The 26528-nt window shown below is 36.8% G+C and overlaps 1 protein-coding gene across 3 annotated transcripts in view; it reads left to right on the forward strand.

Moving 5' to 3' along the window:
• Nucleotides 1-26528, forward strand: part of PPFIA2 (PPFI scaffold protein A2) — a 466644-nt gene that overhangs the window by 64260 nt on the left and 375856 nt on the right. For all 3 annotated transcript variants that reach the window (XM_014796194.2, XM_087449132.1, XM_087449134.1), the window contains one exon: nucleotides 17409-17462. In XM_014796194.2, coding sequence (XP_014651680.1) covers nucleotides 17409-17462 — 54 coding nt within the window. The remainder of the gene's footprint in view (nucleotides 1-17408; nucleotides 17463-26528) is intronic.

The raw sequence follows: 26528 nt of genomic DNA on the forward strand, positions 1-26528 counted from the left end.
TGTACAAATGCATAAAAACTGGAACAAGAAAAATGCTTATTTTTTTAATGGATTCATTGATATAAAAAGTTTAATCCTGTGAAATATTTTTATTTTATAATGAGCCCCTATATGGTGAAAATGCAAAATTGAATGATAGATTAGAAATGTATGAACACTGAGTTTATTTGCTGTATTAGTTAGTATTCCTGTGTAAGAAATTACACAGTTTTTTAAACCTCAAAACTTACTGGCTTAAACCAACAGCATTTATAACCTTACAACATTTGTGGGTAGAGATTTAGCATAGTTTGGCTGCGTCCTCAGACTCAAGGTCTCTCACAAAGCTGCAATCAAAGTGTTAGCCAGGGCTGCAGTCATGTCAGCCTCAGCTAGGGAGGAAAAGCTTCTAAGTTCACTTCCACGAGCTCAGCAAGCTTCAGTTTCCGGCTGGTTGTTGGCATGAGCCGTTCATTTCTTGCCACAGGGACCTCCCCATAGGGATACATTCAATGTGGCAGCTTCCTCTAGAGGGTTCTGAGAGAGAGAGTGATAGAGAGGTGTCACAATTTTTTGTAACTTAGTCTCAGAAGTGACGTGCCATCATTTTACCATATTTTCACTAGGTCCAGCTTACACTCAAGGCCTGAATTCCAGGAGATGGAATCATTGAGAGCTATTTTGAAGTCTTCCTACCACAGTTTCCAAAGACTTCTTAAACAATATTGTAAAATAAGTGAGATGTATCTTTTTCTTCTCTTTCCTTCTTTGATAATTTTCTTCTCATGGAATTCTCTCCCTGGGTGTTACCTCTGGTCTGAAATTACTTATCAGTTTCCCACGAGTGGTTAAAGTTTGCTTTGAGCTATTATTCATCGATAGGTGCTTGTTGAAGTAATCTTATTTTATGTGCAAGACATTTGACAAATGCGATGTGGACAATAAAAGAATGAGTAACTTAATGTACTTCCTCCCAATGCATTTGCACTGGAGGTGCTTAAGATCAGGTAGAATTTGTTGAAATGATTCACTGAGTGTTGGTGACTAATTCCAATAATGTGTTATTTTAAAATTATGCCTTAGGTTTCAATGCCTTAGAATAGAAGAATAATGTATAATGGGAGAATTTCACGTACTGGGACCTTAAAGGGGATACTTTTTGGCAGAGGCCTTAGGAAGGCCTTGCTTCCACCATACTGGCAACTGCCTGCTCCAAGCTTCCTTCCATCCATGCTTTGTGGTTTTTTGAATCAACATATTTATTGAGAGACTATTGAGGTGTAGATAAATCTCGGCTAAGAGAGTTAGAAATTATATGGAAAGAAAACACAGAATTATAACATACATGAAAATAAATATAATGGAGGTTCAGTGGATGGAGAGGTCACTCTTGGCTGGGCTGGTCAAGAAAGTGTTGTTTGTTTTGAATCTGAGGTATTGTTACAGTTCCTGTGATTCAGACCAAGACTACTCTGGCTTACGTTTTTAATATCCCCTTGTGGTAGCCTGAATAATGATCCCCCAAAGACATCCATGTCTTAATTTCCAGAACCTGCAAATATGTTACCTTTCATGGTAAAAGGGACTTTGTGGGTATGTTTAAGGATCTTGAGATGGGGAAATTGTTCTGAACTACCTAGGTGGGTCCAATGTAATCATAAGCGTCCTTATAAGAGGGAAGGCGAGAGGGTTAGAGTCAGAAAAAGGAGATGTGAAGAGGGAACCAGAGATTGGAGTGATGTCCTTTGAAGACAGGGAGTGGGACCAGGAGTAAGGAATGCAGGCGGCCTCTAGAAGCTGGAAAAGGCAAGGAAATAGATTCCCCTCTGGAGTCTCCAGAAGGAACACAGCCCTGCCAATACCTTGATCTTTAGACTTCTGACCTCTGGAACCGTAAGAGAATAAATTTATGTCACACGTGTATGTATGTGTGTGTGTGTGTGTGTTTTGGGGTTAGGAAGTGAGAAACAGGGACAGGCTTTGGTGCCCATGTCTGAAGATAGTAAACATCCTGAAAAGCAAAGATCCTGTATAATATACAAAGAAGACAACAAATGTTGGTGGGGATGTGGAGAAATTAGAACCCTTGTGTGCTGTTAATGGGAATGCAAAATGGTGCAGCTGCTATGAAAAACAGTATGGAGATTCCTCAAAAAATTAAAAATAGAAGTACCATATGATCTAATAATCCCACTTCTGGGTATTTATCCCTAAGAATTGAAATCAGGATCTTGAAAAGATATTAGCACTCTCATGTTCATTGCAGAACTATTCACAGCAGCCAAGATGTGGCAAAAACCCAAATGGATGAATATACATACACACACTCACACACACATAAACACAATGGAATATTTATTATGCAGCTTTAAAAAGAGAAGGAAATCCTCCCAAATGCAACAACATGGATGAACCTTGAGGACATTATGCTGAGTGAAATAAGCCAGTCACAGAAGGACAAATTCTGCACGATTCCACTTATATGAGGTAGCTAAAATAGTCAAAGTCATAGAAGCAGAGAGTAGTGGTTTCCAGGGGCTATGGAGAAGGGGAAAGGAGGAGTTGCTAATCAACAGGTATAAAGTTTCAGTTATGCAAAATGAATAAGTTCTAGAGACCTGCTATACAACATTGTGCCTATAGTTAATAATATTGCATTGTGCTCTTAAAAATTTGTTGAGGATAGATCCCATGTTAAATGTTCTTATTATAATAAAATATTTATTAAAAAAACTTTTCCTACCCAATATGCCATTAATGCCCCCATTAAGAGAAGATGCTTATGAATTCTGGCAGAATCTTTTTTTACAGTGTTTAGCATGACCTGGTACAGTTCCTTGCTTGAGGATGTGGGGATGCTTGTCACCGTAGCATTGTTCTCAGCATTTGGGCCAAGCTACAATTGAGAAAGATTCCAGTTTTAATATTGGGTTGTATATAGCTAATGCATTATGCATTCAGGATTCACAATCTAGTTTTGGGGATGCTGGAGGCAAAGGAATGAAGACTGATCTACCATTAAAAAGTAACTACAGGGGCCAGCCCCGTGGCCTAGTGGTTAAGCTTCCATGCTTTGGTGGCCCAGGTTTGTGGGTTTGGATCCCAGGCACAGACCTATTCCACTCATCAGCCATGCTGTGGAGGCGTCCTACATACAAAATAGAGGAAGATTGGCACAGATGTTAGCTCAGGGCTAATTTTCCTCAAGCCAAAAAAAAAAAAAAAAAAGAGGAAGATTGGCAAAAGATGTTAGCTCAGGACAAATCTTCCTCAAAAAACTACAGGCAGTCCTTACTTTGCATGGTACTGTGTTAACTGCAGCCAGAGCATGTCAGAACCCGAGGAGCTGTGTCTTTGCTTTACACAATAACTGTTACCACAGGGCAATGCAAAGCCAGGACATGATTCTTATATTCACCAGTTTTGGTTAACATTGTAGCGTGCAAAGTGAGGACTGTCTGCATTTTCTGTCTAGGTGACTTCAAGCAAGAGAAATATTCAAACTTCTTTGCCACTGCACTAATCTCGAGAGACTTAGCATTCTCTGCACTTTGGAATTCTTACCTGGATGTGTGGCTCAGTTGAATGCTCTCAGTTACATTTGGGAGGAATAATAAATAATGAAAAATATGTTGCAGAAATATTAAGGAGAGATCTGATTATAAAATATTCTAAATAAATCTTAGTAAATCAAAGCATATTATAAACTTGGAAGCTTGGTTTTGGTTGTTTTTTTGGAACTTGATCGGATGAATAGAAGAAAACAAGATTGTCTGTAGAGCATATATTGACTCTCAATCTCCAGATTGGGAGACTCTCCCATTATGCTATAGTCTCAATTAGTTTAGTGGCATAACAGCTGTGCATTTTATGCTCTGATTTTAGTCAGTTTCATTTCCATTCATTTAATAGTATTTTGAGAATGTGGTATTGATATTGCGATCGTTGATTCATATCAGAATCCTGGTAGCATCAATTGAAATGGAGCTACCCGGAAGAAAAATAGAGAAATCATGTGTTCTTTTGCTATTTCTGGTTACCATTGTAACTATCATTCATCGTTTCAAACACAGAAGAAATAGGAAATGAATTTGAAATTTACTTCTTGTGATTTAGAACTTGACAAAATTTTTCCCCAAAGAAAACAGCAACGCAAAGGGAATTTGTCTGCATATCCCTTGCATTCAAATTAGACTTCTTTCTGAAAATTTTGCATATCTGATTTTAAATAGTTACTAATTGCTGTTTTTTCAAGTTCTCTCTCTCCTCCCAGCTCTATTTGATTCGTCCATGGCTATTATTTCCAAAATTAAGGTATGAACATGAAATACTTAATATTTAGCTGAAATCCCATGCTAAACTTTTCTGAAAATGTGAACTTAGTGAATTTGAAAATATCTCATCTGCTTTCTTGCCAGCTTCTTATGATTGCCTTAAAAACTATTTATATTAATTGGGCTAATACCTATAATCTAGTAATAGAGAAATATAGTTAGATAAATATTTATTAGACATATCTATTTAATATATATATTTAATGAACTGCTCTGGTTTTTTTTCAGTTCACAAACAATTATTCCTTGCAGTTATTTATAAATCAAAATGATAAATGGCTTTAAGGTACTATAGTAAGTGGAATTGCAGATAACAACAGTTGGAAAAGACAGATGTATTTTATTCTTTACTTAAAAAAAAATCACATCAGATAGGATAATCTCCAGGTTTTTTTTTTTTAACTCAGTAAATATTTTAGACTATTATTTACTGAGTTAAAAATAAAACCTGTTTTTTTAAAAGCGCGGGTTATTGTATTTTTCCCTACTTATTTACTTGTGTTTTGTGTCAGATAGGGGAAGATCAAGCATCATATAATTGGAGGTTTAATTGTAAATTAACGTCACAGTAATTAAGTCTCTGACTCTCAACCAACAAAGGCAGATAGATAAATCTCCCATAAATTATGTGTATCTAGGATTAAAAGATTGATATCCTCTTTTAAATATTGGATCCTTCTTCCCAGTTGCTACAGCACATTTTGAACAGGCTGAAAGGTGCCCACCATGGTACCAAATATGTGGTGTCAGATAACACACGTTGAAAGAGGGATAAATTATATATATGTACATGGTATAAATTTTATTTAATAAATAATTCATCATCTACAGCAAAAACATTGCTCAATTTTTAGTAGGAAGAGTAAAAATTATATATTTAAAAATGACATTGGTGAAAAATTTATAACAACCAAAGCCATAGAAATGCATGAAAATTATAGGGCTAATTGAGGAGGTAAAATATGAAACTTAGGATCTCTTGCCTTTCAGGGAAAATACATTCTAGAAATACAATGGATATTTATATCTAAAATAATCTATATCTGGGTCCTATGTACATTTATTCTAATTTGTATCTGTTTCAACCTGTATTATTTATGCAATCTGTGTCCACGGCCTATCTTTATTTTATGCATGTATAATCTAATCTGTGCCTATGAATTATTCCAAGCATAATAATAGCTAGTATTAATTCATAATTTACTATGTTATAAACAATAACTCTCCATGAACTATCATATTTAATATTCTAAGATCCTCCTCAGATAGGTACTATGACATAGATTGGCGTATTTTATACAAGTAACATAAAGCGATTTGCCCAAGGTCACACAGCTAGTAAGTAGTGAAGCCACTTGAACCTGTTCTCTCAATCACTAACATATATATTTTTTGCATGTATGTTGCATTTTGCGGGCTTGAGGTAGAATTGAAGGGCTGGTGGCTACCCCTCAGGCAGCGTTTCTTGGGATAGTACCTCTGTTGTGTTAACAAAAACATCTGACCATCAACCTTGCTGTGCAAAAATTCAGTTTCTGCAGTAAACTCAAAGATGATCAGCTCCTCGATGGCTGGTTCACACTAACCAAACCAATATATAACCAGAATAAAAATCCATTGATATAGGATAATGCACATTTCAAAGTGGTCCCAAGTACTAGTGTCAGCCAATCAGCTCATTCTCTCCCTGTAGGAGGTCATGGGAAGCTAAATTCAACATAAATTTTTCAAATTCCTTTAAAATGTATTGGTTCTGCTTTGTGATAACTGCTGAGGATACAGAAATAGTAAATGCAGCACTGAGCTGGTTTAGCCCTCAAATGAGTTGGAAAGACATATGAGTAAAATGACAATTATCAAACCATGTAGTAAGAATTGTGACAGAGTTAAGTGCAAAATCCCATGGAAGTAACAGCAGAACCATTACCCTAGCCTGAGGGACTCAGGAAGGTCTCCTGAGAGGATGTGATGCCTGTGGTGAGTCTCAAAGGGTGAGTAAGATTTATCCAGAGGATGGGGGTGGCTTTCTAGGCAGAAAGATGTGTGGTGCAGAAACATAGAAGCAAGAAAACACGTGCCACGAAAGGGAAGTGCAGGGTTCATTTCAGCAGGAGTGCGAGATTTCTTTGAGGAAGTGCTGAAAGCTGAAATGGAAAAAGTGGTCCCGAACTCTACAATGAAAGACCTCATGCATAGAGATGCTTGGTATTGTTCTTCCTAACAAGAATGGGGAACTTCCTAAGAATTTTAAGTATAGGAGTGACCTATACGTATTTGCATTTGGAACACATCATTCTGGTATAGAGGTTCTCAAGCTTCAGTCTGTATCAGACTCACTTAGAGGGGTTTAACTCACCTTGTTCAACAGAGTTTCTGATTCAGCAGGACTGGGGTGAGGCTCAAGAACACGCATTTCTAAGTTTCCAGGTGACACTGATGCTGTTGGTCCCCAGGCTACACTTTGAGAACCATTTCTTTGGAGAAGAGATCGTATGAGTGAAAAAAATAACTCAAAAAAGACATTATTTTGGAGAAAGCCAGGGATGGGTGAAAAACAAAATAAGGCTTTGGACTAAGGAAGTGAATGCAATGGTAATTAAAAGAAGGGAATAGATTGAGCTGAGCAGATATTTAGAAGGAAAAATTGACTGGCTTGGTATGTAGATACCAGAATGAGAGAAGACTCCATTAACCCCTAGAAATCTAGACTGGGTGACTGATTCTTTATTGGAAATATCAATAGCGATAAGTACTGGGGGGAGAAATTGGTTGGGAGACAAATGGCCATGGTACTGGCAGAGGAGGAGAGGAGATGATGTCTGATTTGGACATACTGAGTTTGAGATAACAAGGATGCATCGATGAGTAAAAGTTGGTGAAGAGGAGCTGACTGAGACTGAGTAAGGATTTAGCAAAAGGTTCCCTTTATCACCTTAGCCATACGGAAGGGAATAGACAAGAACAAAGTAGCACAAAAAATTCATAAAAGTGCTTCAAAGAGGGCGCTCCATGGAAAAGACAGAACCTTAAACCTCTTTGGCACTTTCTTCAGAAAACCCAATTCCAGGCAACACTCACAAAATTGTGTCTTTGATACATATTAGATTTCCAGTTTAGGTTTGAGTTTGAGGAGAATAGTTTGAAATTAGAAACATACAGCAAAAATCTTTGGAATTTTACTTTTTTGCTAAATCCAATGGCATTAACTCTCATATCTGTAGGTCAAACAAGGATATATTTTTTTCCCATCAGGGAATATCAGCCTTACCTCAGAAAAATTCTCCTTGCAATTCCGTTCCTTTCTTCTATAAATATTAAATAAATATGTTTTCTCCTAAGTCACTATGTGGCACGCCAAGAAATCTTCCCTGTTTATTTTCACACCTCAACTTTTCAGGAGAGCATAATTGTTAAAAATCATTGCCTGTGGAGTCAGCCTGTCTATATCTGAACACCCATTAACTGTGTGATCTTTATCAAATCACTTAAACTCTTGAAGACTCAGTTTCATCATCTTGAAAACGGTGGAAATAATAACAGGTAAAAGAGCTAGGGTGCTATTTAATGAGGCAATGGAGCTCTTAGCATGGTGTATGGTACAGTAAATGCTCAATAAATGTTATCTTTTATATTACCCAACCAAGTTCCTAGGCAGACTTACCCAGTAAGCATTCCAAAATGAAATACAATTCTGGCAAAACTCCAACTCTTTCACCCTGTAAAATTTACCCCTACAACCCCCATCTGTTGTAATTTTAACACCTTATTTCTCAGAATTCTTTCTCATGTTGTTCTGCGGATTGACATACTCTTAGACTGAAAGATCCTTGAGGTTGAGAGTATGTCATAGACCCTGGATTCCATACGCCGGATTCGGTATGGTGCCTTATTATGTGTACACTATATGTGTGTTGACTAAATTGTCTTTGTCATTCTGACTCCCTGCTAGGCTCTGAACCCTCTGAAAGCTGTGACCTTGGCTTATTCATCATCATGCTCTCTGCATCCACCACGGTGCCTCAGTCACAATAGATACTCAATCATTCTTTTTTGAAGAAATTAATTGTGTGGCTCAAGGAAAATTCAGATTTAGGTTGGACTATGCTCAAGGTAAAAGTGTAGTTATTTTCCATTTTTTAAAAAAAATTAAAGAATGACTAAATAGGGCTCCTTCTGGCTTTCCTAGCAAAGAAGATTTATAAAATTGGTTGTGTGTTTCCTCCTTCTTCTCTGCCTCCCAGGAAATTTACCCTGTAAAGTTGCCAAGGAAACACTAACAGCTTAAGTCTGGTAGAGGAGGAAGATGCCTCATTAACAAACTCAGCTTCGTTATTTGGACGCTTGCCTCGAGGAGCTGGTGTTCTGTGATGAAAGATTGTTTCTATTAACCATTATGTGAAAAACTGAATGATTTTTCAAAAGAAATTTCATCTTTTTACTGTTATGCATTCCCATTGCTGTGGCCCACACTATGAGATGTTAAATAAAAATAAACGTTATTGATTTTTGTTTTAATGTATTTCAACTATTTATTAATGCTAAGCACATATGTTAGATAAAGTTTTCAAGCATTGATTTATTCATTAAATAATGATTAAGGTATCAGGTCTTTAATCTAACGTACTGGCAGTATTTCACCAGAAGATAAATTTAATGTATTGCTTATTGTCTATTACATCATTTTGTATATTTTCCTTCTCATGAACTAGAAACCGTGGACTATATAGAAATTTATTGCCTCAAGATGAGTTAAATACAGAGCTGAGCGCCTTTTCCTTTAGGAGGATGTCTCATTTGTAAAGTGTAATGAAATAGAAGGCACACTGGGCTTGGGGTTGTAACACTTGGGATTTCAGCTCTTCTTTCCCCCATTTACCAGCTGTGTGATCCTTGGCAAGTCATTCAATAGTTTGTTCATTTAAGATTTGTTGTGTAAACACTATTGCCTTGAGCCATACTGTCAAAATGATATGTTTATACAAAAATGAGAAATACTTCATCATTTATATACTTTGTCGGAGCATCAGCTTTTTTATGTATAAAAACGGTATTATGTGCTTTATTCATTCAGTCAGTCAGTCATCCATTCAAAAAGTATTTCTTGAGCTCCCACTGTGTGGCAAGCTGTTCTAGATGCTGACGAGAAGTGATCACCTCTTGCTGGTGATCTTGACAATAAGAGTCTTGCTGGACTCTTGACAACATTGTTTTTTTACCTTACATCTTTACACTTAGGAGTGGTTATGGCTTCCAGCTGTTGCTGGTCCCTGTGCTTTACCATTCCTCTAGATCCATTCAACCATCCTTGCCTCCATAAACTATCCTTTTATTAAATGCTCTTTTATAATGTTTTTAAGTTTGCCATTTGTATCCAAGTGGAAACTTCACTGATTTAGACAGGTAGGGAAAGACTGTCTGAGATTTTGATATTTAAACTGACATATGAATGAAGTGAGTTAACTAGAAGGGTATCTAGGGAATGAGCATCCTGGGCAGCAGGAAAAGCATGTGCAAAAGCCCTGAGATGTAAACCATATTTGGACTGTTTTTGGAATACTTGGGGCCAATGTGACTTGGGTGGCATGAGAAAGAGGATAAAGGCAAAAGATGGGATAAGAGAGATGGCCAAAGCCAGATCACCACAGGGCATTGCAGAAGATAGTAATAGTTTATATTTTATTCTAAGATTGATGGAAAACCACTGGGGGGTTTGGGTGAGGGGAGTAATCTGACCTGACTTGCATTTTTTTTACTGAAGTAATGTTGATGTACAATATTATGTTAGTTTCAGATGTACGGCATAGTGATTCAACGTTATGAAACGATCACCACGATAAGCCTGGGAACCATCTGTCACCATACAAAGTTACTACAATATTACTGACTATATTCCCTATGCTGTGTATTACTTCCCTGTGACTTATCTATTTTATAATTGAACATTTGTACCTCCTAATTCCCTTCACCTATTTCACCAAACCCTCTACCCACTCCCCGCCCCCAGCCCCCCGGGCAACCACAAGTTTGTTCTCTGTATCTAAGAGTTTGTTTCTGTTTTATTTTGTTTGTTTGTTTTATTTTTTAGATTCCACATATAAGTGAAATCATACAGTATTTTTCTTTCTCTTTCTGACTTATTTCTATCAATGGACACTTGGATTGCTTCCATATCTTGGCTATTGTAAAGAATGCTGCAATGAACAGAGGAGTATATAAATCTTTTCGAATTACTGTTTTTGTTTTCTTCGGGTAAATATCCAGAAGTGGAATTGCTGTATCACATGGTAGTTCTATTTTTAATTTTTTGAGGGATGTCCATACTGTTTTCCATAGTGGCTGCACCAATTTACATTCCCACCAACAGTGCATGAGGGTTCCCTTTTCTCCACAACCTTGTCAACACTTGTTATTTGTTGTCTTCTTTTGCACAGCAAAGGAAACCATCAACACAAGGAAAAGTCAGCCTACTGAATGGGAGAAGATATTTGTAAGAAAACATACACATGGCTAACAGACACAGGAAAAGATGCTCAACAACATTAATCATCAGGGAAATGCAAATCAAAACCACAATGCAATATCATCTCACACCAGTCAGAATTGCTATCTAAGGTGCATTTTGAATGGATAGTTCTGACTGCTGTGTGGAGAATATATGGGGGAGGGAAAGATAAGGATAGATGCAGGGACCACAGATAGGAAGCTATTTCTTTAGCCCAAGAGAGAAATACTGCTGATATAGTCCAAGGGCTTAGTATGCTGGGAATGTGGGTAGTTTGGAATAGTCAAATTCAAGTCATATCTTTTTAAATTGAGGTATAGTTGACATATTAACATTATGTTAGTTTCAGGTGCACAACATAATGATTCTATATTTGTCAAGCCATATTTGTACGATAGAATTGGCAGGATTTTCTGATGAATTTGAACTTCAGCAACTGGGTGAATGGTGATGTCAAGATGGAGAGCACTGGGACAGGAACATAATTTGGGGGAGGAATTGAGGTAGAAATCAAGTGTGATTTTGTGTTATTAAGTTCTAGATGGCTACAACACATCCAATGGAGTTTGGAGTTGGCAATGTGGATCTCAGAGGGTAAATTGAGGATGAAGATGTGAATTCATCAGCATGCATGGTATTTAAGCCATCATACTAAATAAAATCATATAGAGTGTGAAAATAAATGAAAACCAAGAGAAAAAAGTATTTTGAGTAGGATGGAATGGTCAACTGTGTCAAGCGTGGCTTAGAGATCAAGAAAAATGATGACACAACGCTGACAGTTGGGTTTAGTGAACTAGATGCCGTTGGCAACCTTCACAAGAGGGGTCGCAGTGATATGGTGGAGGCAAAAGTCTGCCTCCAGAGAGAATGGGAGATGAGGAATGTTTTGAGGAATTTTTCTATAAAAGGGATGATAGAAATGCTTAATTTTGATATTTTGAATATATGAATTTTTTAAACTTCTTTACAGACATAAAATACCTCATTAAATGTTTTTAAAGACCTTGAAACAAATTTTAAATATGATCATTAAATGAAAACGGTTAACATTTTGCTATTTCATAGTGATTTCACCATATTGATACATTTTTCAATAGACTGTTTAATGCACAAAAATGTACTCTATATTGAAGTATAGTCACTTTCCCCAAAAGAATGTCTAAAATAGCCCCAAATTATAAATCTAACATTTTAAAATGCTCGTAGCTTGTAACAATATTGTAATGCTTTAAGTATTTTCATATTATATAAAGTGACTTTTTGAAAGAGTAGAACTTGAAAACTTGATATTAACTTTAAATGTATGTATCAGATTTTAAGATGTTCTGGGTGTTATGGCATGTGCAATGTTAAATTCAACTATTTACAATTTTTTCTTCATTTTTAGTGTATTTAATACCCAAACTTTTTAAACATCTTTTCTTTGACCATAACTAACTGACCCTACTCTTTAGGGATGAAAATAAGGATCTAGGAATGGCTCGGAGGGAGACTTCAAATCCCAATATCCTCCTTTTTTCCACCTCCACACAGAGAAAGCAGGACTTAACAACATCTGAACTTAATGGTGCACAGAAAACAACATGATGAATCCCTATAGCTCTATCCTGCAAAGTATCTGTCAAGGGAAAAATATGTCAATTTTTGGAGTGGGGGACCATGTAGAGAGGTTGTGGTTGGGCAACCAGCAGCATCAGTGCAGTACAAATGTGGAGTTTATTTTAAACCTGTGCCAAGGTGATACGCCTGCTCCAGGCTGCGCTCAAATCCCACTCTACTTAGAGCTCTGACCCTGATGCCTCACTCTACCAGCAGCTCAACCTTCCCAAGCTCTAAGACTTCTGATTCATGGGCCAGCCTTGCCCTGATAGGTTTCTGTTCGAGGAGCAGAGCTTTCCAATATTAAAATAGAATGATGCTATACATCTTGTATCCAGAACTGGCTAATAACCTGACTTAGGTACTTGACGCCTTGGAGAGGGAAGTGAAACTTTCATTACTTGAAATTTTTTTTTTAAGAAATAAAGTTGATTATATAATTAATAGATCCCAGTTTATTTTGTTCTGTGTGGATGACGGCAACCCACAGTAATGGAGGCTGTGTGATACTGTGTTAAGCAGCAAGTGGTCCCTGAACAGCAGCTCGCAGGTGAGTGCCAGGCTGGCTTGCCACACTTCCATAGATTCTACTGGCGAAGAGACAGTGAGTCCAAATGGATTTTAAAAAGTTCATTACATACACCACATAACCAAAGTCACCATGGCGTCAGCTTTCCATGTCCCTGGAAAGGGCCAGGACTAGGGTGAGACAAAGTCTCACCACACTCACTCCCAGGATTGTGCAAGTGCCAACATTGCTCTTACAAGAATCTATGAATAAGGTACCTAGGGCACAAAATTTAAGGAGATGCTTGCTCTCAGGATCCTACAAGTACAGGGTCAGCACTTGTATGACCCTCTGAATGAGTGCTCCTGAAATTTTGCACCCTACACACATCATCTGCCTCACTCTCGTCCTGGCCATGGTCCCTAGTCCCATAGGAAACACTGAACTGAATGGACCAGGTGACAGACAACAAGAGTGGTGGGCTGCTGTGTTGGGGAGGAGCCAATTTCGTACCGCACCTAAACAGTTTCAGTTTCACAGTCTACAGATGGATCTGGAGTGGGGAAGAGTGAAATGGAAAGTTTCGGGGCTGGCCCCGTGGCTTAGCGGTTAAGTGCGCGTGCTCCGCTGCTGGTGGCCCTGGTTCGGACCCCTGGTTCGGACCCCGGGCGCGCACCGACGCACCGCTTCTCCGGCCATGCTGAGGCTGCGTCCCACATACAGCAACTAGAAGGATGTGCAGCTATGACATACAGCTATCTACTGGGGCTTTGGGGGGGAAAAATAAATAAATAAAAATCTTTAAAAAAAAAAAAAAGAAAGAAAGTTTCATGCCTCATTGGTGCCAGGGAGGCGAATGAGAAACAGCCATGTGGAAGCTCTTCATAATACTACCTACCTTGTCATGTTCCTGGGAGGCTCAGAGGACATCCCAGCAAGACATAGGCCAGCCTATCATTTAGCCTTGCATACATGGCCCATGTGGATATGTGCAAGGTCACCAGGATGCCAGAGTGAGGCTCTTCCCCTACAACCGGTATTAAAAACACAGGTTTGGAGTCATACATATATGTTTTGTAACCCCACTTCTTAATAGCTGTATGATATTGGGTAAGTTATGTAGACTTTGTAACCTCTTAAGTCAGAAAAGAAATAACTACCTTATAATGCTGTTATAAAGTGAATGTGCCTGGTGTGTAGTAAATATTTGATAGGTAGTAGCTATTAACTTATTAGCTATTAAATCTAAATGAACATGGTATCTAATATATTTAAATAAATTCCATAACCTAGTAAAAATTCTAAGTTTGTTTAGAATGTTTTAATCAAACAAATAACATTATCACAGTAGAAAGTTTAAAAACTTTCTAGGAAATCAATGTTTTTACTGTTTGATGTCCCCTTTTGTTGTTATCTATATAAAAGACATTTAAATAACAAGATAGGTGCATCTGTGAAGGATTTCATTTATATTTTGTAGATAAAATATTCAACAACCGTTAAAAAGATTGATTCATTTTTAGTTATATTTAGTGTCCCTCAAAGGTTTTATTTATTTCACCTATTAATTTTACCACATAAATGCATTCATGCACTTATGCTCATTATTCACACCTGAAAAATTTCTTTCGCATCAAATGATAGACAAGCCATGTTTAACTTTGTTGTCTGTCCAAGTAGGACACTCTTTTTCAACCCATACTCAAAATAGAACATAATCTCAAAAATTTTTCTTCAATTAAATGATTAGATGGAATAAGAATGTACATCTGTACTCTGCTTAGAGCCATGAGTTCATAATCTGCTTTAATCCAACATGTTAAAAACTGTAGCTATCAATGCCTTTTCCATTCATCTTCTAAATTCTACTTTTCCTTTATTTTTTTTCAAGATCATGACCATTATGAGAGGCTTAAAATTATAGAAATCTGAGAATTGGCTCAACTTATCTATGATAGCAAGAAATGCTCATGATAGAACTTTTAAAAATATGACAAATGCATTTACTAAATTGCTAAAATGCTTTTAATCTGAATCAGTTTCTCTGTTATCTCTCTGATCACGCCATCAGAAATTTCTATTGTTAATATAATTTATATGGCTTTCTATTAAGAAAGGAATATATTACCTCAAAATGTACTTAACATCATTTTCTTTCATTTTAAATGTACTTGAAAATAACTTTTCATATGAATAGACCTTTTTTTGTCGTGGTTGTAACAAGAGTAGGATCAGACAGTGCAATGGGCTGTGAGTTCTATTTTCTGTTAATCTAATATTTTAAGCATTTTACTACCTAATGTCAGTTCATTTCATGAAATTCTAAAACAATGTTTAAAATTATATTTTATCTTTGGATTCAAAAGGAATGTTAATTTTGTTTGCTAATTTTTATTATAAATGTTTCAAGCTTTACTTTTATTGTATAAGGACATGATTTACTTAGATGACTTAATAGGAATGTTAAAGAACATGTAAGATCAAATAATTTAGGTGATTTGATTGTTTACAGTGTTCATGGTGTTGGAATAAAGAATTTCAACAGGATGGAGAGGGAGGGCTTTTACAAGTAGACTTAACAATGCAGACATGTTAATTAGAAACTTTCAGTTTTCGAGAGCCAGAAACTTATCTTAAATTTGCAGGTAGGGAGAACATCTAGTTTCAAACATTGCTCAAATGATAGAATCAAGACTTAGACTCTACCATTATATCTTCCGGAATCTATATTGCCTTAATTCTCTGGCTCCTACGACATTGAAGCAATTTTTATGTCTCTTTTGGAGCTTGAATAGTGGAGGAGAAGGAGTAGTTTCTTAAAGGGATATGGGATAAGGAAAATTACTATATATAATATATCCATTTCAGAGAAGACAACTTAATAATTTTCCTGGCAAATATTCTTTATGTTTGCCTTATCATTTGTAGCCCTTAATAAAATATGCATGTAGAAATTTATCACCCACTGAGTTCCTGTTCAAAGGCAGCATCTTCAGATGGAAACTTTCATCACACCATCCTTTCCTTTTCTCCCGTCCTGCCGTTAATATTTCCTTCACATGCACATTATAGCCCCATTTTTCTTATTAAGATTCCCTATTTTTGAAATACACGGGCTAATGATGTGATTAAGTCGTAAGTGAATTAGTAGCAGACGTGTGTGTAGTGATATCAAGGTGTTGGCTATTTCTCTGATCATAGGTATTTAATTTTCTTTTCTTTCAATCTTGACTCAGTTATCTTTCATCTTTGATTTTTTCTGCAGCTCTATTTCCCCAGGTTCCTCATTCCTGTCTTTTCAACTAGAGGCAAACAGATAAGAAGTAAACCAGGGTCACAAGAAATTTGTCAGCAAAAGGTGTCTCTTCAATGTAGGCCCAAACTCCTATCCAACAGCCTTTGAGCAGATAGTTTCCATTTTTCTCATTGGGGGAGTGGAGGCTGATTTAAAAATTAAAGCGGTTGCAAACAGTAAACTCCTGAGAGATTTTACTTAAAAATCTGGAATTCTAGGGGCTGGCCTGGTGGCATAGTGGTTAAGTTTGCATGTTCCACTTTGGTGGCCCTGGGTTTACAGGTTTGGATCCTGGGCACGGACCGACACGCCGCTCGTCAAGCCATGTGTGGTGGCATCCCACATACAAAATAGAGGAAGATGGGCACAGATGTTAGCTCACGGCTAATCTGCTAATCTTCCTCAGCAAAAAGAGGAGGATTGGCAACAGATGTTAGCTCAGAGCCAATCTTCCTCACCAAAAAAAAAAAAAAAAAGTGGAATTCTAGCTTTTTTTGAAAAAATCGTATGGTTAGTAACCCTGGAACCAAAGCCCTACAATTGATAAGGCTGAGCTGTAGTTGTCCCTATAAACAGGGCACCTGCTCTCTGGTTTGTCACAGCATCACCCATTTCTCCATTTATGATACCTTTCACACTGTAATCATTACTCAGGTATGATCTTCTGTGGTTACTGATTTAAGATTAGAAATCACTCTTTTTAAAAGAATAGCTAATCTAGCTATATCTGTTTATATTTTCATCTTTTGTGTGTGGTACTAGAGTGGACTACAGCTAATTAAAATTTTTTGTAGGTCAAGCATTTTTCATAGGATATTCTTGCAAATAATATGTTAAATTGCAGTTTCAATAAATTTTCTTTTTTCTGTTCTGCCTTCACTTCAGCTCCTTAGAGATCAAAACATATGCTTTCCCACCTAGAGCCATTTTCTTTGCATATTTCAAGAATAATTAGTCTGTATATATTTTTTCTTTTTACAGATTGCACAGAGTTGGAGAAAATATCTAGAGTTTTAGATACAGGCTATTTGCATAGCATTACAGTGTGCAAGATTGTCTCAAACAAAACAAAACAAATGTAGCTGAGTGCCCTAACTTTGTAGCTAAAGAAAATATTACACTGTGGGACTGGGAAATTCTCCATGCTGTTGAGTAGCATTTTACAATCAACACCTCTCCCCTTTTCAGGATATCGAATCCCTAACAGGAGGGCTGGCTGGTTCTAAGGGGGCTGATCCACCGGTAAGTTAGATTCTTCATTAAATTTAACTATTGGCGAATTGAATTATGTACACACCACATCATCAGATGGTTACTTGAATACAATTTATCATGTAGGTAACTTTTTGAAATATATAGCTATTTCAGTAACTAATACAAAAGTGTGAACTTGTGTTGAGGTGTCATTTGGTGTTTTAATAACTCATAAAATTCATCTCCATGTATTGACTGTACAAATAAGAATGAGAGTTTCATTAGAATATGTACATACTAAATGTCCTACTAATGGGCTATACCGAAAGCTAAAACCTTTTGAAACTTGAGAGTTTACCGTTCTAAATATGAGTGTATGATTTGGGTTGCAATATATTTTCTAGTTACTGAGAAAAATTATTTTATCAGCCCATTTTATCAACAGTATTCATTCTTCATATTGCTTTGTCTTTCCTACATTACTCAGGAAGCTTCTAGAAAATTAGACAAGTGTTCTAAAGTTTTAAAAAGATTATCATTTTTAAGCAATAAGAAGAGATTGATAGTCTAGTATTGGAACATCTTAGTCCTTTCTGTGATGTCTAATTTCAGAAAATGTTGATTCAAATAACATTTCTGTGATTTCGTGTTTGAAGTACAAACATGAGTTCATGGTGTATATCTAAAGTCATAAGATTCAATTTATTTCAAGAGATAGTCAATGCATAAATTTTTATCACTGTTTGCTTTTCACTTAGCACTGTGAGGTTTAATGTGGAACACACAGCACCCGATGTTATCAATTTTTAGCTACACTTCACCTAGATAGGTGAAGTACATAATTACATTAAAACACTAGCGAGGTGTTAAAAAGATAACTTGCAATTGTAGCTCTCTCTCTCCTGTCTCTGTCTCACTCTCACATGTCTCATGATGTTGTCTAATCTTCATCAACTTGCTCCTAAAGTAGGCTAAACGACATACAATATTTTAGTTCTTTCCTTTCCTTTTATTTTCATTGTCTGAATTTATTTGAGAAAAGAGATCGTCTTCAGATAGTTGCTTATATTTAGTCCCTGAACCTATCACATTGCAGCCTAAGACAAAACAAAATGTAAGTCAGCCCAGCAAGTATACAGTGACAGGATTTATGGCCAGCCCTATGTGAAAGTAGTGTAGGTGACTGCTTATGTGATGTAATCTCTCTCTGCTGCCTTGCACAGTGTTTATACATAGCATTCGACTTTTATTAGAAGAGTAAATCCATTTCCTTCAAAATACCTCCCTCACCTGTCCACTGATTCCTGAAAGAATTCTACAATTAGAAGTCAGTTGGTTTTAAAACATTTGTCCCTTGCTCAAAACAAAACACCTCTCTTCGGCAAGTGGCAATAAAACTCTTATCCATTATTTACATGTTAAAATAAAATAGTTTATCATATCCTATCAAGAAAGCATGTTTCCAAAAATGGAAGATTGAGTGGGCATAAAGCCTCGTTGTTGAAAGACAAAAGTCACAGAAAGGAAAGATGATTTCCTGAAGGCAAACTTAATCAGCTTCATTCTCAATTGCTAAAAGTGAAGTATATATAATATATTATATATATTACATATATATAATATACGTATATGTAATTATATATATACAATTTATAATATTATGAAGATAGAGGTTCTCTGTTGGTCATGCCCTACCATGATGATGGGTATTTTATACTACTGCCTACATTTTCTGAAATTCAATGATTGTGCTCATTTTTTAACATTTTTATAGAGTGAAAACATCATGCAAATTTCACAGTACATAAGAGCTTAGACAATCTAGGGGTTAAGAGTACACACAAATTTAGTGTTAAAGAGCTATCTAGTACATATTACCAGGAGCTATGAAACAAAATCATTTTTTTAGTCCTAAAGGTAAATATAAAGTAGTCTAAGTATGAAAGTGAAATGGTAACAGTATCTAAGGTTACTTCAGTCATTGAAGAATAAGACTTTGAATGAAGCTATTATTTTTGCCCCCCAGTTACAAAACTGAAAATCAGATTAAATTATATTTAACCTAAATACATTTGAAGTTTTATATTATTTTTCCTTTCTTTAAAAAATGTCTTTGTGGACCGGCCCCGTGGCTTAGTGGTTAAGTGCGCGCGCTCCGCTACTGGCGGCCCAGGTTCGGATCCCGGCGCGCACCGACGCACCGCTTCTCCGGCCATGCCAAGGCCGCGTCCCACATACAGCAACTAGAAGGCTGTGCAACTATGACGTACAACTATCTACTGGGGCTTTGGGGGGAAAAAAAAGAAAAGGAGGAGGATTGGCAATAGATGTTAGCTCAGGGCTAGTCTTCCTCAGCAAAAAGAGGAGGTTAGCATGGATGTTAGCTCAGGGCTGATCTTCCTCACACACACAAAAAATAAATAAATAAATAAACTGTAAAAAGAAAAAAAATGTCTTTGTGTGGGGCCTGGTGGTGGAGTGGTTAAGTTTGCGCATTCTGCTTTGGCGGCCTGGGGTTCGCAGGTTTGGATTCCTGGCGCAGACCTACATACTGCTCATCAAGCCATGCTGTGGCAGCGTTCCACATACAAGATAGAAGAAGACTGGCTCAGGGCCAATCATCCTCACCCCCCCCCAAAAAAAAGTCTTTGTAATAGATCATCTATATACCATTATCCATTTCTAAAGTTATGCCTTTTGTATAAATGTTTACAATGTATTACTAAACCAATTCTATGATGAAATTTTCTTTGGTAAGTGATTCAAGATCCTATAATTTTTATTCATTGAACAGAATGTACGGAGTGCTTAGTGAATGATCTCTCACAAGAATGCATAGCTGTGGAGTAATTTCTTTACCAGTATAATAGAAATCTCAGATACATCTTTAAATGTAAGTGGTATATTTAAAAACTGCAAATTCTTCTGTGAGTAAAAATAAATATTATTTCTGAAGCATTAGTAAAAAAGTGAATTTTGCATTTTTTCAAATAGCAAGCTTGTATAAAGTGTCAAATTTGCAAATGTCATAAATAAATTTGCATATCTGGTAAGAATAAATTTGAGGAACTCCAGAAATATAGCTTGCATTAATATTTTTAACAATAAATGTTAAGTAGGTTTTTTGAAAATTCCGGTAGTCTCATTTTTAATACTAATAATGTAAGAGAGAATCACTCATTCATGATTTTGAGGGGGCAATTCAAGAAATTTCATAATGATTTTCTTCTGGAAAGAATTTCAAGAAGCATTTTTTGTTTTCTGGTGAAGATTAGCCCTGAGCTAATATCCATTGCCAATCCTCCTCTTTTTGCTGAGGAAGATTGGGCCTGGGCTAACATCCATACCCATCTTCCTCTATTTTATATGGGACTCCGCCACAGCATGGCTTGATAAGTGGTGCATATGTCTGCACCCGGGATCCGAACCTGTGAACCCCGGGCCGCAGAAGAGGAGCACATGAACTTAACCACTCCACCACCAGGCTGGTCCCAAGAAGCATGTTTTTTAATTGAGAAACTGGAAATTTGTTGCTGCGGCAAGTAGAACTTGCAGATTTTTTTAAATAACATAATTATCTTAGAAAATAAACTCTTCTATGGTTGAGAAAAATGTTATCTGTTAAATGTTAACCTAAAATTGTCCTTGAAAAATTGTATCAGAGATAGTCTAGAGTCAGCATATGTTTTTCATTTGCAAAAATTGGATCACAGATTAACCTCCAGTGTAAAAACATAGCATATATTTACATATAAAAATAAAGGGAAAGGGGGCTGGCCCGGTGGCGCAAGCAGTTAAGTGCGTGTGCTCCACTGTGATGGCCCAGGGTTCTCCGGTTTGGATCCCAGGCACGCACCGACACACTGCTTGGCAAGCCATGCTGTGGCGGCGTCCCATATAAAGTGGAGGAAGATGGGCATGGATGTTAGCCCAGGGCCAGTCTTCCTCAGCAAAAAGAGGAGGATTGGCAGATGTTAGCTCAGGGCCGATCTTCCTCACAAAAAATAAAATAAAATAAAAAATAAAAGAAAATAGATAATTAAAATCTAAAAGGTAAAACATCATTATGAAGTTAAATAGTGCTTTTTTATATACCGTTTTGCCATAGTGTTTTAAATTTTAAATATTAACAATATTGAAGTGTGAAAAACTTGTGAATGGTAAGGTATCAGGGTGTCCCACGTGATCAAATTGTCAGGCAACATTTAGGAAGGCCCAGGTGAAGTCTAAGCAACGCAGCTTCAGATGGCTGAGAGAATTTTGGATACTGAAGAACTGGGGAACAAAACATGAACACTCTTATACAGCTGTACCTGGTACCTGGAGAGCTGTGGATATGCACATCCATGTGGGACCAGTGGTGTGATGGATCACTGTCCCATCTGGAGCCCATGAGTCAGTGGCATAGAGGTGCTGGCCAACCCCTGGCGTGGACCCAGGATTTGTCCTAGACTGCAGGCTGGGTCTAAGTCTACAGGTGGGATTTTGTAGCTCTGCTTGGCCACAGAAGTTAAGTTTGGTGATATAGACCAAAGCTGACTAACATACACAGTGAGGGGAGTTTCTCTTTGTAATTTGGTTTAAGAAATGTTCTGATTATTAACTAGCTGTTTACTTTTTTATGGTTTCTGATTCTTTTTAAGGGTCAGTACAGACAGAATCTAATAACAAGCAATGTGGGCCAAATTCTAGATTACATGAAGTACAGACCTAAACCTATTTCATTGTAGCGTGCATCGGTCAAATGTGGAATATGTCAGAGTGCTATAACTCGTGTTTAAATTAAGTCCACCTCATTGCTTCATCCAAAACCTACAGCAAGAATGCCCCTGGGGCTATTCTGTTCCTTCCTTGTTTTTCTTTCTATTTGTTACCTTGGAGTAATAAGATCCATAAATTTGCTTCTTGTAGAACTTGGTACTTTTTAACTGTCCTGTTTCCTTTATCCAAATGCTAATGGTTCTCTTCATTTCTAAAGTGTGGTAAATAAGTGAATACCAGTCTAATCCATATCCTTGGGCTTGATATGCACATTGTCCTGAACATTCTCAGCTCTATTAATTTTTTCCTCAGGGAGGAACCAGAATTGTACATTCCATATTTTTGTACTTTCTGTTCTGATTTTAATGGTCTTCCTGATGGTTCTTAGCAATTTAGGTAAACACTTCACAGAATTTAAAACAAATTCAGTTTCCTGTGGGTGCTGTTTAGACCATGTTATATGTTTTTTAAATTGTAAATGGTCTCAAAATTTAAAAGTCTCCAAAACTGATTTTAATTTGATTATTTAAAAAATGCCAATATTCTACTCACTTGCTTCGAAAGATAAGGAATAAAAAATGTGAATCTGAATTGCGATCTAGTTGAATTTCTTTCAGTCTGAACATTATATTGCTATATTACTTACTTTCATTCTCCTTTTAGTTTATTCAGAATTCAGTGTATATTTGAGTGTACACTATGTGCTAGACATTTGCTTACGTTTTGGAGAAACAATACAGTTTCTCATTTCAGAATCTTACAATATAGTGGAATAGACAGGTTGGTAAAAACCATTTATAATGTAACGTAAGCAGAGAATGAGGTGAAAGGTAATAGGATCACATAATCCAAGTAGTGAGAATGAATCGGGGCTGGAGAATCAAAGAAGGCAAGGAGAAGGAAATAATGTCTAACTTGATAATTGTGGGATGAGTTGAAGTTTGCCAACTGAGGAAGGTGGGGCATGGCATTTTTACAAAGGAAACAGTATCTGCATAGGTCAAAAAATGAGAAAATAACTTAGTGTGGCTAGAGTATGAAATGAGCTGGAGGGTGGAAGGTAGTGGTGAGATAGAAGGTAGAAGGTTAAGCCAGAGCAAGACCATGAGAAATTTCAGGAAAGGAATTTGTTCTCTATACTAAGGACTATGAGGAACCATTCAAGTTTTTAAACAAGATATCATTTAATCAGCTCTCTTCTTTAGAAACATTTTCTTAGCTCTCATTGGAGAGTGGTTTAGAGAAAAGGCTAAAGCAAGGAAACCAGTGAAAAGGCTTTTGTAGTCAATCAAAGGAGAGATGGTGAAAATGATAATGGTGACTTTTTTTTTTTGGTCTACCCCACTGTATCATAAAACTAATTGAGGGCAATATCTCAAGAGAAAGTCAACATTTTATTTTGAGTGAAGTACTAAATGATTAATATGAGCCTATGGAGTAACAATGAGAATGGGGAGGAATGGACTGATTTAGGAGATATTAAAGACACAGTGAATAAACAAGAGTAGGTGGTTGTTTGGAGAGAGGAGAATGAGACTTATTGAGAAGTCAAGGCTGACTTTTGAACTTTCTGGTTTGGTAATTGAGTGGATGAAGGTCCACACATAAAGACAAGAATCTCATGAGGTAGAACATTTGTGGAGGGGAAACGATGAGTTCAGTTTTGAACACATTAAATTGAGCTGACAGAGTTGGGAGTACATGAATGTTCTTGGAATTTAAAGGTGAGATCTCATTTATAGCCTTGATTTGGACATGTAGGATAGTTAATTGAAACTATTGGAGTTAATGAAATCATCCCCCCAAAAATGTATTCTGAGTGAGAAGATAAGAGAGTTCTGTATAAAGCCCCGAGGCAGAAAAGCATTTAAGATCAGAAGAAAGGGAAAGATCTGAGGAAGAATATGCCTCAAAAAAGACAAAACAGAAGTGGGTACAAGGAAGGAATACCAGGAAGGTGTGGAACCATAAATGCCAAGGTCAAGAGAGGATGGTGCAAAGGGTTATTAGCAGCTTCATGATGTTGAGAGTTCAAGAACAGAATGCTCACTGAAATTGAGCAAGATAAAGGATGATCTAGAAGAGAATAATTTTAGTGAAGTAATTCAGGTAGAATCAAGTTTCAGTGACCTGAAAGATTAAATGGAAGATAAGAATTGGATGCAGTTGCTGTAGAAAACAATTTCAAAGAACTCAATTATGAAGGAAGTGGGAGGGAATAATAGCCAATATAGGATATGAGATTGAGAGACAATTATTTTAAGGAGAGAAACTTTGAGTGTGTTGAAACATATGGAAAGCATGTAGAGAGGGAGAAAAACTTACTGAAGAAAAAAAAGTTAATTGATAGAGAACTAGATGAGGCAGAAAAGAATGGACTCCATGGCATGTTATATAGAAAGAGCAGTGTGTCTTCAGATTTGAAATGAGGAGAGAAAGAGGATTGAAGTGATGCAAACATATTTGTAGGTTGGGGTCTTGTGAAGTTGAGAGAGTTTCTATTTGACGGCTTCTATTTTTCCCATGAAGTAAAAAGGAGCTAATTAGGTGACAGTGGCAGGGGAGATGATGGGATATTTCAGGAATATGGGGAAGATTTATCCAGCCATTATGGATTGTAGGATAACTATGTAAATCATAGATGGATTAGTGGAAGTGTTAGGGCTCCACTTGTGGTTATAGGCAGTGAATTTGTAGTGGTTATAAATGACTCAAAATTGTGTTTTATTTTTCCTCCAACAGTGCTCTGTAGCTCAAGTGTGGGAGGGGAGAACGCCTACAGCCATTTTGATTTCAGGTTGTTCTGCCAGACTATTGCTATGGAGGGCCAATGGGGCAAGATAATTGAGAATATTAGTAAGAATGTCATAAAGTCTGAGCTTAATAAGAATTGCAGTGAAGATAGGAAGATATTGATGAAGCACAGGATTCAGGGGTGCCAATAAATTTGAAAAACAGGTGCAGTGGCTGTAGGAAGAAGGATAGAAGATTATGGTGAGAGAGTAGGGTGCTTGACTTAAGGGAATGAAGCTCATTGGAAATGATGACGTCAAGGAACTGACAGGCCACTGTTGGATGGATCATTTATGTGGACCCTGCAATCTTTCCTACCTACATTCATTGATAATCTCAACCTGTTTTACAGCTTAAGTGCCATCTAGACACTGATAACTGAATAATTTACATCTCTAGATGGGATCACTCCCCTGAACTTCAGACTTGTGTATCCAACTAAATATTTGGCATATCCACTTATAAATCCAATACAAATTTAAAGTGTAATAAGTTAAAAACTGAGTTTTTGATCTTCTCTGTTACTCTCCACAAATCTCCTGCAGTTTTCCCTATATAAGTTAATGGCTACTTCATGCTACTATTTCCAAAAGTCAAAACCTTAGAGTTACAGGAGTAGGTTCTATCTTCATAATTGATCCAGAATCCGACCAATTCTTACCACCCCTCCAAAACTTCCACCCTGATCAAAGCCACTATCCTTTCTTACATGTCTATCCTCAGGGAACCAAGCAGGATATGTTTCTTAAAAAATATGTCAGATCATGTCACATCTAGGCTTAAATCTTTGTTGGCTTCCCATCAGAATAAAATACCCAAAGCCCATGGAGTGGTTTCTAAGGCCCTTCATGACCTATCTCCTTCCAATGCCTCTAGGAACTCATCTTCTAGCTTTCTTTCCATAGCTCATTCCACTTTGATTGCACTAACAATTTGGTATCCCTTTACCCAGGCAAGCACTTGCTACTATTCCTTCTGCTTGCCATGCTCTCTCCCAAGATATCCCCATGGCTTAGTCCCTCATTTTCTTTAGATTTCTGTTCAAATACTACTTTAACAGAGAGATCATCCATGTACACTAAATATCCTTTTTACTGCCCCTATGAGTTTACTGTTTGTTTTCTTCTACTAGAATATAAACTCCATATGGTCAGGGGCTTCATCTATTTTGTTCACTATTATATTCCAAAGGCCTAGAAATAATACCTGTCATATTAATTCCTTAATATATATTTGCTGAATGAATGAATGAGAACAAATATTCTTAAGCACAAATGATCACATTTGTGTGCTTAAAATGATAACCCTAGCAAAATAATGTGTGGAGAAAGAGATTGAGGCTGTTATAATAATTATGAAATGAGATTGCATGGGTGTACTTCAGACTGTGGTAGTGGTAGGAAGAATTAAAATAGCAGAGAATAAAAACCTTATGAAAGCAATATTAATAGGATCTTATGGTGGGGAAAGAAATAGGACTCAAGGATAACTTCAAATATTGGCCACTGGGAAAAATAATAGCAATATAAAATCAGAAGGATATATTTTGGATATTGTATA

This window comes from Ceratotherium simum, chromosome 25, assembly GCF_057802395.1.
Source record: "Ceratotherium simum simum isolate JZ-2026a chromosome 25, ASM5780239v1, whole genome shotgun sequence".
In the NCBI taxonomy this organism is placed as follows: domain Eukaryota; kingdom Metazoa; phylum Chordata; class Mammalia; order Perissodactyla; family Rhinocerotidae; genus Ceratotherium; species Ceratotherium simum.